General features: G+C 42.2%; 1 protein-coding gene across 2 annotated transcripts in view; it reads right to left on the reverse strand.

Moving 5' to 3' along the window:
* LOC141106427 (uncharacterized) overlaps positions 1-22916 on the reverse strand; it is a 68663-nt gene that overhangs the window by 40018 nt on the left and 5729 nt on the right. For both annotated transcript variants that reach the window (XM_073597203.1, XM_073597202.1), the window contains 2 exons: positions 18556-18627; positions 17783-17854 (listed from right to left, as the gene is read on the reverse strand). In XM_073597203.1, coding sequence (XP_073453304.1) covers positions 17783-17854; positions 18556-18627 — 144 coding nt within the window. The remainder of the gene's footprint in view (positions 1-17782; positions 17855-18555; positions 18628-22916) is intronic.

Below are 22916 nucleotides of genomic sequence, written 5' to 3' on the forward strand. Positions count from 1 at the left end.
CTGTCCCCATAGGGATTGCTGCGTGTTGACTTCTTAGGCCTCCCTCTGATTAGCTGCAGATAGTTTCTGGGGGTTTTTCACATATCAACCCATACTCCTGCTTGCTCATTACTCAATAAACAGTCCAGGGTATATGTGTTTTTGTATATTTATTTGGAACTTGGATGGGGGGAGGGATGAGTGGGATACTCCAACTTGAACTATTCACAGTAGATAAGGACAACTCTCACTTGGCCTTACTAGAAGATTTGTGGAAGTAGACACATTGATTTTACCATACTGCCACATGTATGGAAGAATGAAGTATTCTTGCTCTCTCCAGCAGCAGTGTTGATGCAACTACTTTATCTTCAGGATACTCTCTAGCTTTCCCTTGACTGACACCCATCCACTGACTCTTCTAGCTGAAGCAGTGGCCCTCACAGGACAGGCCCAAAAGATACAGATCTGTACTCACTGTAGGCAGAATCAGATCCTTGCTAGTGTCCCCCTTCTAGTCAGCTCTGCAGGACCTCTGGGTTCAGCTCCTGGATTGACCACACAAGGCCGTACAACAGCCTCCACAGAGAAGGGGCAGTCGCCCTTCTCCCTCCTGGACCATGCTCTCCAACTCAACTCCTGAGCACATGTGCCTTTGGCATTTATACCATATCCCAGCATGCAATGTGGCACTTTTCCTCTGCCAATAGCCAGGGCTGTAACAGTGCCTGTGCCCTCACTTGCCAGGTCCGCTCCCACTGTCCAATATGCCTCCCTATTGGACCAGTGTAGGACAGTCCGACAAGCTGATCTGCATCCAGGGGCGGACTGACCATTGAGCCACTCGGGCACTGCCCGAGGGCCCTGGGCCACTAGGGGGCCCCATCAGGGTTGCCAGCCTCAGTAAAACCAGGGACAGTATGTAAAAATCTGTGGGTTTTTTTTACATCTGTCTGTGTATACTGTGTGTACATGTATGTGTATACTGTGTGATTGTATACGGTGTGTGTGTATACTGTGTGGCCCCATAATCTCTGATTGCCTGGGGGCCCCATATTCTCCTATTGCCCGGGGGCCCCATGAGTTATCAGTCCGCCCCTGTCTGCATCTGAGCACAATGAGCAGACCTAACCAATAAATCCTGCTCCTTGGTAAGCAGAGAGCACTCTAAGTTTTACCTAACCATTTTCCTGGTAAGCAGAAAGACCAAAAACTATATTCTCTTCTAGCACCTACCTGGGAGGATGCTACACTATTGTGATCTGGAAATTCAGATACATCCGCATAACAAAAATTTACTCCAAAATTTTGATTTGTAACAAAACAAATTGCACATGTCTACTTCTCACTTACTGTAAATGTGACGCCAGTGCAAGAAATGGAAGGAGCATATAACATACCAAATCAGTCCTTCTTTAAATATCTCCAAGTCAGACACGCTCTGAGGACACAATTCAAAGAGAGGCTAGTGGAGTGGAATGAGGTAACCATTCTCCGAAAAATAATTCATTCCGATATGTCTAAGTGGTTGATCTCATTAATACACAACAATATATGTGATAGGGTAATAAGGGGAAATGAGGAGCTTCCCTGTAGGAGGGGATGGGAGGAAGATCTGGGGACATAACAAATGAACAGTGGAAACACATCCTGGAAATAGGTCCCTTAACCACTTGCCAACCGCCTCACGCAGATATACTGTGGCAGAATGGCACGGGCAGGCAAAGTAACGTATGGGTACGTTACTTGCCTCCCGCGGGCGGGGGGTCCGATCGGACCCCCCCGGTGCCCAAGGCGGTCGGCTCCTGTCCCCGAGCGATCAGAGGTGAGGGGGAGGCCATCCATTCGTGGCCATCCCCGCACAATCGCTCCCAGCCAATGACAGACAATCTTCCTCTGCTGCTGTATAGTAAACAGCGGCAGAGGAAGTGATGTCATCTCTCCTCGGCTCGGTATTTTCCATTCCGCCGCTAAGGAGAGAAGACATCGATGTGAGTGCACAACACAACACACACAGTAAAACACACCAGGCACACTTTACACCCCCCATCACCCCCTGGTCACCCCCTAATCACCCCCCCCCCCACTGTCACAGTGACACCAAGCAGTTTTTTTTTTCCTGATTACTGCATTGGTGTCAGTTTGTGACAGTTATAAGTGGTAGGGCAGTTAGTGTTAGCCCCCTTTAGGTCTAGGATACCCCCTTAACTCCCCAATAAAGTTTTAACCCCTTGATCACCCCTCGTCGCCAGTGTCACTAAGCGATCGTTTTTCTGATCGCTGTATTAGTGTCACTGGTGATGCTAGTTAGGGAGGTAAATATATAGGTTCGCCGTCAGCATTTTATAGCGTCAGGGACCCCCATATACTACCTAATAAAGGTTTTAACCCCTTGATTGCTCCCTAGTTAACCCTTTCACCAGTGATCAACGTATTACTGTTACGGGTGACGCTGGTTAGTTAGTGTATTTTTTATAGTGTCAGGGCACCCGCCGTTTATTACCTAATAAAGGTTTAGCCTCCTGATCGCCTGGCGGTGATATAACTTAGGTTTTAAGGTCAGATAGGGTCTGCGTCGCCCCAGGCAGTGTCAGGTTAGTGCCAGTACTGCTAACACCCACGCACGCAGCATACACCTCCCTTAGTGGTATAGTATCTGAACGGATCAATATCTGATCCAATCAGATCTATACTAGCGTCCCCAGCAGTTTAGGGTTCCCAAAAATGCAGTGTTAGCGGGATCAGTCCAGATACCTGCTAGCACCTGCGTTTTGCCCCTCCACCCAGCCCAGTCCAGCCCACCCCACCCAAGTGCAGTATTGATCGATCACTGTCACTTACAAAACACTAAACGCATAACTGCAGCGTTCGCAGAGTCAGGCCTGATCCCTGTGATCGCTAACAGTTTTTTTGGTAGCGTTTTGGTGAACTGGCAAGCACCAGCCCCAGGCAGCGTCAGGTTAGAGCCAGTAGCGCTAACACCCACGCACGCACCGTACACCTCCCTTAGTGATATAGTATCTGAACGGATCAATATCTGATCCGATCAGATCTATACTAGCGTCCCTAGTTTAGGGTTCCCAAAAACGCAGTGTTAGCGGGATCAGCCCAGATACCTGCTAGCACCTGCGTTTTGCCCCTCCGCCCAGCACAGCCCAGCCCACCCCACCCAAGTGCAGTATCGATCGATCACTGTCACTTACAAAACACTAAATGCATAACTGCAGCGTTCGCAGAGTCAGGCCTGATCCCTGTGATCGCTAACAGTTTTTTTGGTAGCGTTTTGGTGAACTGGCAAGCACCAGCGGCCTAGTACACCCCGGTCGTAGTCAAACCAGCACTGCAGTAACACTTGGTGACGTGGCGAGTCCCATAAGTGCAGTTCAAGCTGGTGAGGTGGCAAGCACAAGTAGTGTCCCACTGCTACCAAGAAGAAGACAAACACAGGCCCGTCATGCCCGTCGTGCCCTTCCTGCTGCATTCGCCAATCCTAATTGGGAACCCACTGCTTCTGCAGCGCCCGTACTTCCCCCATTCACATCCCCAACTAAATGCAGTCGGCTGCATGAGAGGCATTTTCTTTATGTCCTCCCGAGTACCCCTACCCAACGAACCCCCCCAAAAAAGATGTTGTGTCTGCAGCAAGCGCGGATATAGGCGTGACACTCGCTATTATTGTCCCTCCTGTCCTGACAATCCTGGTCTTTGCATTGGTGAATGTTTTGAATGCTACCACACACTAGTTGAGTATTAGCGTAGGGTACAGCATTGCACAGACTAGGCACACTTTCACACGGTCTCCCAAGATGCCATCGCATTTTGAGAGACCCGAACCTGGAACCGGTTACAGTTATAAAAGTTACAGTTACAAAAAAAAGTGTAAAAAAAGCACAAAAAAATATATAAAATAAAAAAAAAAATAGTTGTCGTTTTATTGTTCTCTCTCTCTCTCTCTATTCTCTCTCTATTGTTCTGCTCTTTTTTACTGTATTCTATTCTGCAATGTTTTATTGTTATTATGTTTTATCATGTTTGCTTTTCAGGTATGCAATTTTTTATACTTTACTGTTTACTGTGTTTTATTGTTAACCATTTTTTTTTTCTTCAAGTACGCCATTCAGCTGCAGCGCAGATTTATTTATCTTGACAGCAACAGCGTTTGCTCCCACGATATATAAAGCTGTGACTCCAGCGGAGGTGATCTATGCCGAAGCATGGGGGCAGCAGGGGCGGAGAAGTGATTTGCTCCTAACTATTGGGGCAGATGCCCCCATGCTTCGGAATATATAAATGGTGCATGTATGCCCATCATTAGAAGTGGGTGGATGAAGGGAGGTATTCTAATGGTGGGCATACTCACCGATCAATCTCTTTTTTCGTTCAGCCCACAGGCTGCATGAAAAAAAAAGATTACAATATATGCCCAACAAGGACCAGCAATGTACTGGTATGTTGCTGGACTTTGAGTGGTTATACCAGAATGATGCCTGCAGGTTTTTTAGGTATCATCTTGGTATCATTCTTTTCAGCCAGCGGTCGGCTTTCATGTAAAAGCAATCCTAGCGGCTAATTAGCCTCTAGACTGCTTTTACAAGCAGTGGGAGGGAATGCCCCCCCACCGTCTTCCACGTTTTTCTCTGGCTCTCCTGTCCCAACAGGGAACCTGAGAATGCAGCCGATGATTCAGCCAGCTGACCATAGAGCTGATCAGAGACCAGAGTGGCTCCAAACATCTCTATGGCCTAAGAGACCGGAAGCTACGAGCATTTCATGTCTTCGATTTCGCCGGATGTAAACAGCGCCATTGGGAAATTGAGAAAGCATTTTATCACACTGATCTTGGTGTGGCCAGATGCTTTGAGGGCAGAGGAGAGATCTAGGGTCTAATAGACCCCAATTTTTTCAAAAAAGAGTACCTGTCACTACCTATTGCTATCATAGGGGATATTTACATTCCCTGAGATAACAATAAAAATGATAAAAAAAAAAAAAAAAAATGAAAGGAACAGTTTAAAAATAAGATAAAAAAGCAAAAAAAAAATAAAGAAAAAAAAAAAAAAAGAAGCACCCCTGTCCCCCCCTGCTCTCGCGCAAAGGCGAATGCAAGCGTCGGTCTGGCGTCAAATGTAAACAGCAATTGCACCATGCATGTGAGGTATCACCGCGAAGGTCAGAATGAGGGCAGTAATTTTAGCAGTAGACCTCCTCTGTAAATCTAAAGTGGTAACCTGTAAAGGCTTTTAAAGGCTTTTAAAGGCTTTTAAAAAATGTATTTAGTTTGTCGCCACTGCACGTTTGTGTGCAATTTTAAAGCATGTCATGTTGGTATTCATGTACTCGGCCTAAGATCATCTTTTTTATTCCATCAAACATTTGGGCAATATAGTGTGTTTTAGTGCATTCAAATTTAAAAAAGTGTGTTTTTTTCCCCAAAAAAATGCGTTTGAAAAATCGCTGCGCAAGTACTGTGTGAAAAAAAAAAAAATGAAACACCCACCATTTTAATCTGTAGTGCATTTGCTTTAAAAAAATATATAATGTTTGGGGTTCAAAGTAATTTTCTTGCAAAAAAAAATAATTTTTTCATGTAAACAAAAAGTGTCAGAAAGGGCTTTGTCTTCAGATGGTTAGAAAATGATGATGGTGATGTGTGACATAAGCTTCTAAATGTTGTGCATAAAATGCCAGGACAGTTCAAACCCCCCCCCCCCAAATTAACCCATTTTGGAAAGTAGACACCCCAAGCTATTTGCTGAGAGGCATATGGAGTCCATGGAATATTTTATATTGTGACACAAGTTGCGGGAAAAAGACAATTTTGTTTTTTTTTTTTTGCACAAAGTTGTCACTAAATGATATATTGCTCAAACATGCCATGGGAATATGTGAAATTACACCCCAAAATACATTCTGTTGCTTCTCCTGAGTATGGGGATACCACATGTGTGAGAATTTTTGGGAGTCTAGCCGCGTACAGGACCCCGAAAACCAAGCACAGCCTTCAGGCTTTCTAAGGGTGTAAATTTTTTATTTCACTCTTCACTGCCTATCACAGTTTCAGAGGCCATGGAATGCACAGGTGGCATAAACCTTCCCAAAATGACCCCAAGCTATTTGCTGAGAGGTATAATGAGTATTTTGCAGACCTCACTTTTTGTCACAAAGTTTTGAAAATTGAAAAAAGAAAAAAAAAATATTTTTCTTGTCTTTCTTCATTTTCAAAAATAAATGAGAGCTGCAAAATACTCACCATGCCTCTCAGCAAATAGCTTGGGGTGTCTACTTTCCAAAATGGGGTCATTTGGGGGGGTTTGTGCTATCTTGGCATTTTATGGCCTTCAAAACTGTGATAGATAGTGAGGAGTGAAATCAAAAATTTACGCCCTTAGAAATCCTGAAGGCAGTGATTGGTTTTTGGGGCCCTGTACGTGGCTAGGCCCCCAAAAAGTCCCACACATGTGGTATCCCCATACTCAGGAGAAGCAGTTAAATGTATTTTGGGGTGCAATTCCACATATGCCCATGGCCTGTGTGAGCAATATATCATTTATTGACAACTTTGTGCAAAAAAAAAAAAAAAAAGATTTGTCACATTCCCGCAACTTGTGTCAAAATATAAAATATTCCATGGACTCAACATGCCTCGCAGCAAATAGCTTGGGGTGTCTACTTTCCAAAATGAGGTCATTTGGGGGGTTTGTGCCATCTTGGCATTTTATGGCCTTCAAACTGTGATAGGTAGTGAGGAGTGAAATCAAAAATTTACGCCCTTAGAAATCCTGAAGGCGGTGATTGGTTTTCAGGGCCCCGTACGCGGCTAGGCTCCCAAAAAGTCCCACAAATGTGGTATCCCTATACTCAGGAGAAGCAGTTAAATGTATTTTGGGGTGCAATTCCACATATGCCCATGGCCTGTGTGAGCAATATATCATTTAGTGACAACTTTTTGTAATTCTTTTTTTTTTTGTCATTATTCAATCACTTGGGAAAAAAAAAATAATATTCAATGCGCTCAACTTGCCTCTCAGCAATTTCCTTGGGGGGTCTACTTTCCAAAATGGGGTCATTTGGGGGGGGGGTTTGTACTGCCCTGCTATTTTAGCACCTCAATAAATGACATAGGCAGTCATAAACTAAAAGCTGTGTAAATTACAGAAAATGTACCCTAGTTTGTAGACGCTATAACTTTTGCGCAAACCAATAAATATACGCTTATTGACATTTTTTTTACCAAAGACATGTGGCTGAATACATTTTGGCCTAAATGTATGACTAAAATTGAGTTTATTGGATTTTTTTATAACAAAAATTAGAAAATATATTTTTTTTCAAAATTTTCGGTCCTTTTCCGTTTATAGCACAAAAAATAAAAACTGCAGAGATGATCAAATACCATCAAAAGAAAGCTCTATTTGTGGGAAGAAAAGGACGCAAATTTCGTTTGGGTACTGCATTGCATGACCGCGCAATTAGCAGTTAAAGCGACGCAGTGCCAAATTGTAAAAAGTGCTCTGACCAGGAAGGGGGTAAATCCTTCCGGGGCTGAAGTGGTTAGGTACCCTATTATCATCACAGACAGTGTCATAGTTAATGCTGTTGCATAGAGCCTATAAAACACCTCAGAAATTATTCTTATATGGGTAGAGGTCGAACACTAAATACCCAAGATGGAGGAACCCAAAAGGGAGATCTAGTTCATATGATGAAGAGATGCCCTAAATTATACTAGAGTGAAGTTATCTGAATAATAAATAAGGTATTTTGAATAATTCTTGACTTAGACCCCAAGATATGCCTATTGGGCTGTATGGAAAAGGATAATAATATGTGGGGGAGACAAATAGCAATAATTAGATGCCTTTTTTTGGCACGGAAATTGATGTGGCTGGCGTCAAATCCACCAACCCGTGTAGAATGGGAGGATGAGGTTGATAAAACAATAAGAAAGGAAAGATTTGTGTAAAACAAAAGGGGAAATGCCAAAATGTTCAAAAAAAATATGGGAATGCTGGATTAGTAGATAAGGGAAGGGTGCAGTGCAGAATTAAGGTTAACAGGGTCTTTTTTCTCAAGGATTCCATGAATCTCTTCATCTTCTTTTTTGCTTCTTGAAATGATGTATAGCGAATAAATAAAAATGGTATATTCATCTTGATAGATAGGAGAAAAATGAACTGTAGTGAATTTTATAAACAAATGGGTGCTTGTTAAATGTTGGGGTGGTGGGTTAAAAGAGAAAGTTGTATAAAAATGCTTTTTTCTTTTTATACGAATAAAAAAACTACTGAAAAAAAAGTAATGGAAGGAGCAGATGTCACAGAAAAAGAAGGTACAGAGATCAATAAAAACATTATTAGATGTTATGTTCCTTCCCCACTCTACTAGAAATGTGTTTTTGTCTGTGTCATCCTTGGAGAGATTTCCTATCACTTCTTGTCCTGAGAGAAAGTGAGGATGAATCTGCCCAATAGGGACAGCAATAAAAACGGAGGCTCTAACTATAATTATAATGAAGTCTAACAAACCTCACATTGTGGGGTTTCAAAGGGTGGTAAAAGGACAGTGATATCAAAATATCTTGTCTGCGCTAAGCAGTCATGGAAGGCAACATATTTTTAAAAAGCAGTCAAGCTCGAAGGAATGCAGAAGCATCATGAACTTCCATTAGCCAGGGGTCTTCAAAGACTTCTGATAAGGCCCTGTCCTAAAATAGTTCCATTGTATATGTAGTGAAGTTTAAGAAATCTATGAGTCTGAGTTAGCAGCCTCTAATGATCGACAGAGTTCAACCTCCTAACTTCTCTATAATTCTTTCTGTAATGTTACCTTAAGGTAGAAGAACATACCATTCAGACATCAAACATTGCTATGCTAGAAGGCTAGTAGGACTAATTAGACCTCCTAGGATAAATATACTTTATATCAGATATACAGTGTATCAAGTTTTATTTTGAACAAATCATAAGTTCATCCTAATAAAGGTTATAGTGGTTTTCTGATTGTGGAGCATTGTCCTATAAAAATATAGACACTCAGGATTGTGGCCATAAATGTTGTTCCCATTGGATATAAGAAAAACACTTCAGCACACCTACAATGAACCCCTTGGATATTTTGAGTGGGTGTAGTTAGCTTTGCACAAATGGCTGGGAGCACTTGTTTTAACATTTGAACGATACACTACTATTTTTTTCATCTAAAATCATTTTTTTTTTTACTGTTGCTCATATCTGTAATAGCAGTGCAAACACTGTTACATTCCTATCTGGGCATGGTATCAAGTGACACAGACATATTTTAATCCCTTCATACTGTACCTAAGGGTAAAATAAATCTAAATGCCTAAGCACAATTTTGCAGTTTTAACATGTGTTAGTAAACCGTACCTGTCATCACAACTACTTTGTGCATCCAGGTGGATTATACCTTGTTTTTTTCAGGGCATTTTAAGCTTTCATTTAGTGGTAAATGGTTATGGATATCTTCTGATTTTTGTTTTAATATCAAATGAAACTAGCCCAAAATAGTAAAAAAACAAACATTTTTTTTAAAATTTAGCTGTATATTTCTTGTTACTACCATAATCTACCACCAAAGAACAACCCAAAATAAATTCTCCTGCTCCTGATGATCGCAGCGATACCACATACTGTATGTGTATGTTATTTGTTGTTTGTAGCTGTAGTACACCCAGAAGCATTAGTGCGCATTTTGCTTTTTTTTTTTGTCCTACCTAAAACACACCGACACTAACTGACACTGATGATAATTTAAAAAAAAAATATCCTGTCCAAAATATACTGACCCTGACCTTTGACTCTGACCTTTGACCCTGACCTTTGACGCTGACCTTGACCCAAACATTAACCCTGGCACTGACCTAGATCAAACCTTGATCTAGGTATTTTTCTTGATTTTTTTATAATGTATTTATTTTAACCACTTGCTTACTGGGCACTTAAACCCTCTTCCTGCCCAGGCCAATTTTTAGCTTTCCGTGCTGTCACTCTTTGAATGACAATTGCGCAGTCAGGCAGCAAAAATAGAGCTTTCTTTTGGTGGTATTTAATCACTGATGGATTTTTTATTTTTTGCTAAAAAACAAAAAAAAGACTGAACATTTAAAAAAAAATTTTTTTGCAGTTTCATAGTTTGTTATAAAATTTTGCAAACAGGTAATTTTTCTCCTTCATTGATGTGTGCTGATGAGAAAGGGCACTGATGGGCATTGGTAGGTGACACTGATAGGCAGCACTGATAGGTGGCACTGATTGGCAGCACTGGTGGGCACTGGTAGGTGGCACTGGTGGGCACTGCTTATCAGCAGTGGGTGTTCGATGTACCTCTGAAATCACCTTTTTTTTTTCTCCTCACACTATTAGCTTGACAGGAAAAAAAGCTGATTACGATCTTCTGTTTAGATCATGTGATCAGTTGTCATTGGCTGACAGCTGATCATGTGGTAAGGGGCCGGGATCAGCCCCTTACTCCGATCTGTGACCATCCAAGTCTCATTGAGGTTTCACACAGGCAGCTCATACATGGAAGGATGTACATGGATGCCCTCCTGGCAATTTAGGCCCACTCTGTAGCCGTCTTTTGGCTATAGCATGGGCGGTTAATTTTTTTAACAAACACTTTTTTTTTCTTTTTTTCTGCAAGGAACGAGAAAGATACATTGTATCCTTCTTCTCCATCAACAGAAAGAAAAAACACAGGGGCGGGGTTCACAGTGACTGATCACTGTGGTACCAATCGGAGGCTTAATACAGGGCCCGGGCCTCTCAGTGAGACTTCCAGCACAAAGGGAGAGACACATATATTCGGCCCCACGTAAAAAAGCCCAGTGCAGTCAGGCCACATATGTGTGTTACGTCAGCATGAAGGGGTTAAAGGTCAGAATTGCAGTAGTGGATGCAGTGAATGGTGCATGTTTCTATTAAAATATGTGGTGGTGGCTACCATGTGTGTGTAAAGGGTTAACTCTCAATCTGCTGGTACTTAGATTGGTGTACTGCAAGTGGGAAATACTATTTGTACAGTGAGGCTGACAGTGGGGGTCATTTACTATCGAGCTGCGGCGCTAATTAGCGCTAATTAGCGCGAAAACAGTATTCACTATAGTGCTGGTGAGAAAATACTCCCAAAATCGAATTTACTATAGTTCCCTGAAACCAAATAATGCCCAAACCCTTACTCTGCTAAAACCTGGAGTAGTGCACATGGAAATAATGTTTAGAGCATGATATAATTGCCTAAATGGTACTGAAATATGCGGTATATTATTTAAAGGTAATCTGCTTTTAAACTGTGTGAAAAAGTGATTTCTACGGTGAAATATCTTTAAAAGTCTGAGAAGTGAAAAATTCCCCGTTTTGGACAACTAGGTGCCAACACAACTGAGCATGCTCAGACCTGAAAATAACTCTCATTTTAACGCAAGTGTCTTTTTTAGCTGGCGCTATAGTAAATACCAAAATGAGAGCTAATTAGAGAGCATTTTTTTAAAATGAAAATCTGCTCTATTATAGTCCAAATTAAGTATTAGCCATTGATTCTAATGGAACAATTGTAACTTTCACAAAAAAACCTTTTAATGTTGAGATTAAAATGTATCTTCTGTTAAATAAATTTTCCTTTGCAACATTGTTGCTTCTACTTAAAATATTTTGATTTTAAGAATGCTACAATGTGGAATGTTTTGATGTTTTGGTAAAATATATTTTTCTCTGTCACTTTCACTTGTTACTCTCCATCTCACAACAATCTTTATCTAAACTCACACAGGTGTCTTTATAATCCACAAACAATACCATTGCTGATGCAAATTTAAAATGAATCACAATTTTTTGTGCTTTTTATTATTTCCAAATATTCATAATTTGAGCCCAAAAAATGTGATATGTGTACCAACATCATAAAGCAAAATGTAATTCCCAAAAATTTGAGGATAATATCACTATTCTACACTGACCCACAAAGAGCCACCGAATATCACAAAATAAATCAAGAAGAATAACTCTTGAGTAATGTAATTCCATCACCTGTATGTCCAAAGAAATGCAGTATTTATGTGTATTTATGTGTAGTTATGAGTAGGAGGTTCTCACACATGGCAGCTCTGTGGCTTAGAGGTTAGAACTTCTGCTTAGCATCCCTGAGTGTGTGGGTTCAAAACCCAACCATGTTGCTTCATGTAGAGAAGTTGTCTAATCACCCAGGTCCTATAACTATCTCTAAATGTAGTATTTATGTGTACGAGGGTTCCACCACCATTGTAAGTCTTTTCCAGATACACTGTTTAGCCAAAAGTATTGGGACGCCTGCCTTTACACACACATGAACTTTAATGGCAGCCCAGTCTTATGCCCCATACACACAGTCGGACATTCCGACAACAAAATCCTAGGACTTTTTCCGACGGATGTTGGCTCAAACTTGTCTTGCATACACACGGTCACACAAAGTTGTCGGAAAATCTGATCATTCTGAACGCGGTGACGTAAAACACGTAGGTCGGGACTATAAACGGGGCAGTAGCCAATAGCTTTTGTCTCTTAATTTATTCTGAGCATGCGTGGCACTTTGTGCATCGGATTTGTGTACACACGATCGGAAATTCCCACAACGGATTTTGTTGTCGGAAAATTTTATAGCCTGCTCTCAAACTTTGTGTGTCAGAAAATCCGATGGAAAATGTGTGATGGAGCCTACACACGGTCAGAATTTCCGACAACAAGGTCCTATCACACATTTTTCGTTGGAAAATCTGACCGTGTGTATGGGGCATTAGTCTGTAGGGTTAAAATTTGATTTGGCCCACCCTTTGCAGCTAGAACAGCTTCTGGGAAAGCTGTCCACAAGGTTTAGTGTGCCTATGGGAATGTTTGATCATTCTTCCAGAAGTGCATTTGTGAGGCCAGGCACTGATGTTGTCTACTCTAATTCAGCCAAAGGGTGTTCTATCGGGTTGAAGCCAAGACTCTGTGCAGGCCAGTCAAGTTTCTCCACCCCAAACTTGCTCATGCATGTCTTTATGGACTTTGCTTTGAGCACTGGTATGCAGTCATGTTGGAACAGGAAGGGGCTTTCCCCAAACTGTTCCCACAAAGTTGGGAGCATGAAATTGTCCAAAATGTCTTGGTATGCTGACGCCTTAAGAGTTCCCTTAACTGGAACTAAGAGGCCAAGCCCAACCCCTGAAAAACAACCCCACATCATAATCCCCCCTCCACCAAATCATTTTTGACCAGTGCACAAAGCAAGGTCCATAAAGACGTGGATGAGGGAGTTTGGGGTAGAGGAACTTGACTGGCCTGGACAGAGTCCTGACCTCAACACAACAGAACACCTTGGGGATGAATTAGAGAGGAGACTGTAGGTCAGACCTTCTCGTCCAACATCAGTGCCTGACTTCACAAATGCACTTGGAAGAATGGTCAAACATTCCCATAGACACACTCCTAAACCTTGTGGACAAGAAAAGTTGAAGCTGTTATAGCTGCAAAGGGTGGCCCAAATGAGTTTTGAACCCAGTACCAATACTGGGATGCCGTTATAGACTAGTTCATGTGCGTTTAAAGGCAGGCGTCCCAATACTTAGGCCAATATATTGTATATTGCTTGTGACACTGAGCTTGGCTATAGACTTAGGACTGATTCATGCCACAGAGATGCAGAGAACATGTGTGGGGCTGCCTGGTGGCCAAGTGGGTAGCAGTTCTGTCTAGCAGCATCTGGGATGTTGGTTCAATTCCCCAACATGCTAATGCTTGTGTTGACATTTATATGTTCTCCCTGTGTGTGTTTCTCACCACAATCCAAAGACATGCTGGCATTTCATTTGTCTCCTGTCGAAATAGGTTATAATGTAAGAAAGTTAATTTTGGACTTTAGATTGGAAGCTCATTGCAGCCAGGGACTGATGTTAATGTTTATTAGCACTAATCATGCCCAGGGACTTGGACATTTCAAATTGTAGGGTTTACACTGCACGGGTACATATGCTTTGAAAACTGTTGCTTTGTTTATGTGGATGCAAATGGACTTTGATCTTTGTCCTGTAGTTGGAGATTTGATGCACATAGCCGACGGCTAGCACAGTTGCGAATAGTATTATGTGTTCCTGCTCATCAGGTGCAATCACTTTAGACATACATGAAGAGACAGATTGAAAGATACTGGTGGGCGTGTACTTCTATTGGGTGTGTCAGTGTGCTAACAATACAACCTCGCTTACATAAAGGCCTGCAGTAGGGGGGTTGGTTTGGCCTGAGAAGGTCAGGTTTTTTGTTGTGGAGAAGGAATGATATTGGCAGATTTGATGAAATTGTGCATTTTTTCAATCAAAAGTGGGTTTATGTGACCATGCTGTCAATGTTGTGCGTGTAATGTTCCGGTCTGATCATGCAAACATCATTTGGAAGCTTCTGCTGACTTATTCTTTTTGATCTCGTTTAATCGTGTGCACAGAAATGCAGCTTCCAGCAGAACATGGTCACCAATGTATGTATTTGTGGATTGTGGGCTGGTGGTGGGTGTTTTGAATAAGTCTTTTAATATTATGTCGGAATGCTTTGTAAGAATGACTGTTAAGTATGTTTCTATAATCTTGCAGATAAAAATGTTTTGTGTTGCTCGTTATACACTGAAATTTAAAGCTGTGTCCGCTCTAAGGTTTTGTCAAATTTTAGATTGTAATCTCCTATGAGCAGGGCCCTTAAAATCCAATTGCTAAATGTAGCACCATATATCCTGTCCAAATTTTTTTTGAAGCTAGTAAATGAATGTAAATTTTTTTTTTTTTTTTTTTTGTTTGTTTTTCTGCCGGTAAAATAAAAGTACATCCATTGAGCTTTGTTGTGGTGTGTGTGTGTGTGTGTGTGTGTGTGTGTGTGTGTGGTGGTTTTTTTTTTTTTTTTTTTTTTCTTTAGTTTTTGTGGGTGGTGGTTTTGGGAAAGTGCAATATCTCTTATATTTTATTTCAATATGTATTTGTGCACCAAAAAACGAATCTCTTTGCCCTGGTTTACATTAATGCTACTTTGAAATTGCGCTACTTCACTTGAAGTAGCACGATTTCAAAGTACCAAGGTCAGCGTGATTTCAGGTGCTACTTGATAGACGTTCGTGTGGCTTCATACACAAATGTCTATTGAAGTTGCACCTAAAATCGGCAAAAGTAGTGCAGTAACTACTTTAGCGAATTGGTGCGGTGCCACAAAAAAAATGTTGCATCGATTGGAACAGTGCCATTGCTGCCAATAGTCATGTGATTTGATCTCTCAAATCGCATGACAAATCACTCCAATGTAAACCTAGGCTTCAGCACACCTGTAAGTTAATGATAAAGGTGGAATCTTTAGATATAACCGCTGTGGAGAATTGCGGGTAATGAATTCAGCTGGTGGATAGGCGGTGTTGTATGTGTCAGCTTTAGTTCACATTGGTGCGATTTGACATGTCAAAGCGGTTGCACTGTTTAAATTGGTGTGACTTTGGGGTGCAATTTGTATTGATATCAGTGCAGAAACCTGCACTGATGTCTCTGAAATTCCCCCTGCAGTCGGGACTGACATGCGGGAATGAGTGTGATTTCAGCTGAATGATTTCCTCCCGCTGCTAACCCAGGGACACCATTTCTTATCGAACACCTTTAAATTTGCATATCTGCAAATAAACAAAAATAATACAATTCTAATAGTGGTTGCAATCAAATATTCGCAGCGGTGATCAAAAGAGTGTCCTGCCACTTGATTGTTCTTATGGGAGGCGAGAGGGGACATCCCCCCCCCCCGCCTCCCTTCGGTGCTTGTCCCAACGCACCGCTACGATCGGTGAGTTGGTCACAGGATCCGCCAGCCCTGGATGTTTAGCATAGAGATTTCTGGTGGACCAGATGGTCGCCGGAGTCTCTATGATCGTTCGGAGGCCGGGCATGATGTTATGACATCACGCCCGGCCTCTGTATTCAATAAAACGGCGCCGCTTCGGCTGGGAAGCGGAGATTTTTTTTTTTTTTTTTTTAAATTTCAGGCTTCTAAGCCTAGAGATGAGATGTGGGGTCTTATTGACCCCAGATCTCACTGTAAAGAGCACCTGTCATGATTATTCCTATTACAAGGGATGTTTAAATTCCTTGTAATAGAAATAAAAGTGATCAAAAATGTTTTTTTGGGAAAAAAAGTGTCAAGCTAAAATAAAGTAAAATTAACAATAAAAAAAAAAAAAAATTTAAAGCGCCCTTGTCCCCGTGCGCTCGCATGCAGAAGCGAACGCATACATAAGTCCCGCCCACATATGAAAACGGTGTTCAAACCACACATGTGAGATGTCGCCGTGAACGTTGGAGTGAGAGCAATCATTTTGGCCCTAGACCTCCTCTGTAACTCAAAACATGTAACCAGTAAAAATTTTTAAAGTGTCGCCTAAGGGGATTTTTAAATAGCGAAGTTTGGCGCCATTCCACGAGCGTGTGCAGTTTTGAAGTGTGACATGTTGGGTATCTATTTACTCGGCGTAACTTCATCTTTCACATTATGCAAAAACATTGGGCTAACTTTCTTGTTTTTTTTTAAAGCCCAAAACTTTTTTTTTTCCTAAAAAAAAATGCATTTGAAAAATTGCTGCGCAAATACCGTGCTAGATAAAACGTTGCAATGACTGCCATTTTCTCTAGGGTCTCTGCTAAAAAAAAAATATATAATGTCTATGTAATTTTCTAGCCAAAAAATTATGATTTTTACATGTAGGAGAGAAATGTCAGAATTGGCCTGGTAGGCAAGTGGTTAAAGTCTATGGGACATGAACATATAATGAAAAGTGCCAATTTTAAAGGTTAATATGCAAGTTATTGTCATAAAAAGTGTTTGGGGACCTGGGTCCTGCCCCAGGGGACATCTATCAAAAAAGTTTTAAAAATGGCTGTTTTTTCGGGAGCAGTGATTTTAATAATGCTTAAAGTGAAACAATAAAAGTGTAATATTCCTTTAAATTTCATACCTGGGGGGTGTCTATAGTATGCCTGTAAAGGGGCGCATGTTCGCGTGTTTGTGAGGAATTCCCATGCCGTTATCAATGAACTTTTATGTGTATTGTCGGACCGGCAATTCATCAATAGCCGCGAGTAGTTTTAAATGACTTTTTTTTTTCTTTGAAATTTCATTTTGTTGTCAGACTGTTCTAAACACGGGAAACATGCACCCCTTTACAGGCACACTATAGACACCCCCAGGTACGACATTTGAAGGAATATTACACTTTTATTGTTTCACTCAAAGCATTATTAAAGTCACTGCTCCCGAAAAAACTGCCTTTTTAAAAAAAAATTTTGGCATTGATCCATGTCCCCTGGGGCAGGACCCGGGTCTCCAAACACTTTTTATAGCAAAGAACTTGCATATAAGCATTCAGGGAGAACTTTGGATTTTGCAGGTTCGAGCCCCATTGACTTCCACTATTCCAGCATATGTGATCTGACAGGAATTATTGCCGTAATAGCGCTGCTTTCCATTTGCATTAGCGCTGACTTTCTGAGAGTTGAAGTCTTTCTGGCCTTTTTTGAGAGTTATTTTTTGGTACTGCAGGAGAATTTTTTTGGCGCTACAGTAAATGACCCCCAGTGTGTGTCACACTAACCTTCCCTTGTTGTATCCAAAGCAAAAGCTTTTTTGCTGAAGTTGGGTTTTAGTTGCAGCAGAGTTTGGTGAGATACCATAAATGGAAGCTTTGGTTGAAAAGCAGACCAGAGAAAAAATGAGTCTTAATTTCCTTCATGTACACAAACAATATGTTCCTTATTTACCTGAAGGCCCGCTGCTTCCTCTTTCTCCTTTTGGGCCTGTTGGCCCGGCGACCCCTTGTGTACCAGATGCTCCTAAAAAGCCATGTAATACAGTGACCAAATGAATTAAAGATGAAACAACATATAGAATTATATTTTGATACAACAAAACTTTGGCTGCCCCTATCCACCTCAAACTCTAGTTTGGTGGCCAGTGAACTATGTTGCTGATCTAATGATAGCCATTTTTAAAACATTACCCCTAGAATAAGCCTCCCATAAATATCGGGGCCTAAGGGCCTATATTGCAGACCTAGAAATAGCCTCCATTTATCATATTTCCCCTAATATTAAACCTCTCAACATTTATGTAAGCCCTAAAAATGAACGTTTCTTTTGGCATGTTAAAATGCAATTAAAAGTGTTTCATCTGTTTTTTTTGCAGTGAAATACAATTTAAATAAAGATGCCCCTATTTACCACATTGCCTTTGAATATACCGTAGCTGCCAAATGGCCAATATTGTAGACTTAAAATAGCTCCTATTTACCATATTATCCATAATAATAGCTCTCATAAACACTGATGCTCAAGGGCCTATTTTGCACACCCAGCCCCTTTACCATATTACCTCTAATATGAGCTTCCATACACCTAGGCCCCCTATATTGAAAACCTAGTTATACCAGTTCACATTCAGCTATGGTACATATTATTTTCTGTGGTTTAATTTAAAGTCATACAAATTATTCATGTAAGCACAGAGGGTTCACTTTAATTAAGTTCCCAGTTACCTGGTGCCCCGTTGGCTCCTCTTAACCCTTTTGCTCCAGGTGGTCCGGCAACTCCTTGTAATCCAGGAGAGCCTAATCAGTCAAGAAAGAATAAAAGCTTTAGTTTAACCTGCTTAATTTTTTACTTCCCTGGTTCCTCCGTCACCCTCAACCAATTTTTAACAGGACCTGTACCCTTAAAACCCTAAAAAAAGGTTCAGGGCTGGGCTCAGCCCTTCCTTCTCAGAGCAGGCTGCTCAGCTGTTGGTTAATTGTCAGCTCCAATCTTTTCCACAGTGACTCACCTGATGATGATATCCTGTTCGTCAGTCCTGCTGGTTACTTAAGCTGTTCAGTTCAGTAACTGCCTGCCTTCGCTTTGGTCAACACATCCAGAGACTCTCTCCTGTGTGCCTGTTGAAGACTTGCTTAGCTGATGTCCCTTCTGGTTCCTGATCCTGTTTGCTGTTCCACTATGCTGATTCTCCAGTTTCCTGTCCTGTCCTGTAGTACACTGATCTCTGGCTCCCTGATGTCCTGGCTTGTCTGACTATCTGTTCCGGTTACGGAACTCTGGCTATGATTTGACTATGTTGCTCTGTTTACCTTTTACTATTATTATTATTATTAAACAAGTGTGATTTTAACTACACTTCTGTCTCGGTTTGATTCATGGTTTCTGACAAAAAGTTCTACAGTTGCACAAGCAGTGAGAAGGAAGAGGTCCTTACAGACTGACTCTAATTTGTTTGGGAACCACCACTCACTTTATAAAAGATCAGAGTGAATATGTTCATCTCTAATAAAAATCAAAATACCAATCAAAAATGATCTCTTCTGATAGTACACATTATAACCAATACGCAGGTGCAAAATGATATGTCTTGGTTGTACAGAGCTACCTAGAGTTCGGTAGATTCCACTCACAGCAGCCAAGCAGTATTTGGACTTGCATGATCGGGATAATCTAACGGTTTCAGAGATCCTAACTTTGACCCAGCCAAATCAAGAAACAAGAACCCTCCTCACAGTAGGTGAGCTAACACCTCCAATTGTGATTGGCCATGAGTTGAATCTTTTGGGTTGGGTTGAGTTGAGTCTGTCCTGCATCCCTACCTCTATAAATTATGGAAAAATTAACATTGTAATTCATCAGGAGCTTGTTCTAAACAAGGCAGATTGCTGGAATGTTCGGTGTGCTCCCACCAGCAGAATAGCATATACTTCCCAAAATGATAAAGTTTATTTTTGCTTTTCTCCCTTTTCATTTAATGGAAATTGGCCAAATGTCTGTATGGTTTTTTTTTTTTCTTCTTTGTTGTCCATTTGTAGCTTTTGTTTCTGTACAAATTCTGTGCACTTCCTGCCTGAGAATATTAACTTAATAAATAAATGGCCTTCTGTGTAGTAAGAATCCATACTCCCAAAGATTGTTGCATTAAGTCACCAGTGCCTGTATGCAGGGGCGGACTGACCATTCGGTCACTCGGTCGCCGACCGAGGGCCCGACGTCAGGAGGGGCCCCATGAGCGGCTCAGTCAGTAGTGGAAAAAAGCCGCCCGCTGCACCGCACGAAAACCCCGTCCTCCTGCATTATTTCAGCTCCCAGCACCGCAGCCAGCCCGCTGCCGAGCAGACCTCGGCTTAGGCTGAGAGAGGCTCTGTCAGCAGGGAGGGGCGGGGCAGGGAGCTCCACTGACGCTCTGACCCTGCCCTGCCCGCCCCTCCTCATGTAGTCTGAGTGTGTTCCTAATTAGAGCGTCTCTCCTGCACTTGTGAGAGCTCCGCTCTGGACCACAAAGATCACCGCCCCCTACCGACGAAAGCCCTGCCCCCTACCGACAAAACTCCGCCCCCTACCGACGAAAGCTCCGCCCCTGGACCTCTGAGAGCGGGAGGTGAGCCCGACTGGTCAGGTAGGTCCTTCTGCCTACATTATATACACGGCCTGTAGACCCCTTTTTTTCCCTAAACCATCCCTGGAAATGTTGTTTACCCCCCTGTATAGCTGTGCATTGCTGAAAGTTTAAATTTTAAAACTGGCTACCTGGTCATCTCCTGTAGTCGCATCCCCAGTCTCTGGTCATTTCTTGTAGTCGCATCCCCAGTCTCTGGTCATCTCCTGTAGTCACATTCGCAATCTGGTTATCTCCTGTAGTCGCATCCCCAGTCTCTGGTCATTTTCTGTAGTCGCATTCGCAGTCTCTGGTTATCTCCTGTAGTCGCATTCGCAGTCTGGTCATTTCCTGTAGTTGCATTCGCAGTCTCTGGTTATCTCCTGTAGTCGCATCCCCAGTCTCTGGTCATTTCCTGTAGTCGCATTCGCAGTCTGGTTATTTCCTGTAGTCGCATTCGCAGTCTGGTTATTTCCTGTAGTCGCATTCGCAGTCTCGCGGTTATTTCCTGTAGTCGCATTCGCAGTCTTTGGTTATTTCCTGTAGTCGCATCCCCAGTCTCTGGTTATTTCCTGTAGTCGCATTCGCAGTCTGGTTATTTCCTGTAGTCACATTCGCAGTCTGGTTATTTCCTGTAGTCGCATTTGCAGTCTCTGGTCATCTCCTGTAGTCGCATCCCCAGTCTCTGGTCATCTCCTGCAGTCGCATTCGCAGTCTGGTTATCTCCTGTAGTCGCATCCCCAGTCTCTGGTTATTTCCTGTAGTCGCATCCCCAGTCTCTGGTTATTTCCTGTAGTCGCATCCCCAGTCTCTGGTTATTTCCTGTAGTCGCATTCGCAGTCTTTGGTTATTTCCTGTTGTCGCATCCCCAGTCTCTGGTTATTTCCTGTAGTCGCATCCCCAGTCTCTGGTCATTTCCTGTAGTCGCATTCGCAGTCTCTGGTTATCTCCTGTAGTCGCATTCGCAGTCTGGTCATTTCCTGTAGTCGCATTCGCAGTCTGGTCATTTCCTGTAGTCGCATTCGCAGTCTCTGGTTATCTCCTGTAGTCGCATCCCCAGTCTCTGGTCATTTCCTGTAGTCGCATTCGAAGTCTGGTTATTTCCTGTAGTCGCATTCGCAGTCTCTGGTTATCTCCTGTAGTCGCATCCCCAGTCTCGCGGTTATTTCTTGTAGTCGCATTTGCAGTCTTTGGTTATTTCCTGTTGTCGCATCCCCAGTCTCTGGTTATTTCCTGTAGTCGCATTCGCAGTCTGGTCATTTCCTGTAGTCGCATTCGCAGTCTCTGGTTATCTCCTGTAGTCGCATCCCCAGTCTCTGGTCATTTCCTGTAGTCACATTCGCAGTCTGGTTATTTCCTGTAGTCGCATTCGCAGTCTCTGGTTATCTCCTGTAGTCGCATCCCCAGTCTCGCGGTTATTTCTTGTAGTCGCATTTGCAGTCTTTGGTTATTTCCTGTTGTCGCATCCCCAGTCTCTGGTTATTTCCTGTAGTCGCATCCCCAGTCTCTGGTTATTTCCTGTAGTCGCATCCCCAGTCTTTGGTTATTTCCTGTTGTCGCATCCCCAGTCTCTGGTTATTTCCTGTAGTCGCATTCGCAGTCTCTGGTCATCTCCTCTAGTCGCATTCACAGTCTGGTTATTTCCGGTAGTCGCATTCGTAGTCTCTGGTTGTCTCCTGTAGTCGCATCCCCAGTCTCTGGTTATTTCCTGTAGTCCCATTCGCAGTCTTTGGTCATCTCCTGTAGTTGCATCCGTAGTCTCTGGTTATCTCCTGTAGTCATTTATGATATCTATGGCTATGCATATTTATTGAATCCATATTGAGCACTATATTTGATTGGCTGTTTGCTTCTGCTTAGGCCTGGCAAACACGCACAATCGCATATGATGCTGACTCCATCATCATGTGCGTGATTGTGCGTGTGTGCCAAGCAGAAGCAGCCAATCAAATATAGTGCTCAACATGGATTAAATAAATAGTGGGAAGATTGTTCCTTCCATTGGTGGTCAGTGAGAAGAATGTTCCTTCCATTGGTGGTCAGTGAGAAGAATGTTCCTTCCATTGGTGGTCAGTGAGAAGAATGTTCCTTCCATTGGTGGTCAGTGAGAAGATTGTTCCTTCCATTGGTGGTCAGTGAGAAGAATGTTCCTTACATTGGTGATCAGTGAGGAGAATGTTCCTTACATTGGTGGTCAGTGAGAAGAATGTTCCTTCCATTGGTGGTCAGTGAGAAGTATGTTCCTTCCATTGGTGGTCAGTGAGAAGTATGTTCCTTACATTGGTGGTCAGTGAGAAGTATGTTCCTTACATTGGTGGTCAGTGAGAAGAATGTTCCTTACATTGGTGGTCAGTGAGAAGAATGCTCCTTACATTGGTGGTCAGTGAGAAGAATGTTCCTTACATTGGTGGTCAGTGGGAAGAATGTTCCTTACATTGGTGATCAGTGAGAAGAATGTTCCTTACATTGGTGATCAGTGAAAATTAT

Source organism: Aquarana catesbeiana, linkage group LG08 (genome assembly GCF_042186555.1).
Source record: "Aquarana catesbeiana isolate 2022-GZ linkage group LG08, ASM4218655v1, whole genome shotgun sequence".
In the NCBI taxonomy this organism is placed as follows: Eukaryota; Metazoa; Chordata; class Amphibia; order Anura; family Ranidae; genus Aquarana; species Aquarana catesbeiana.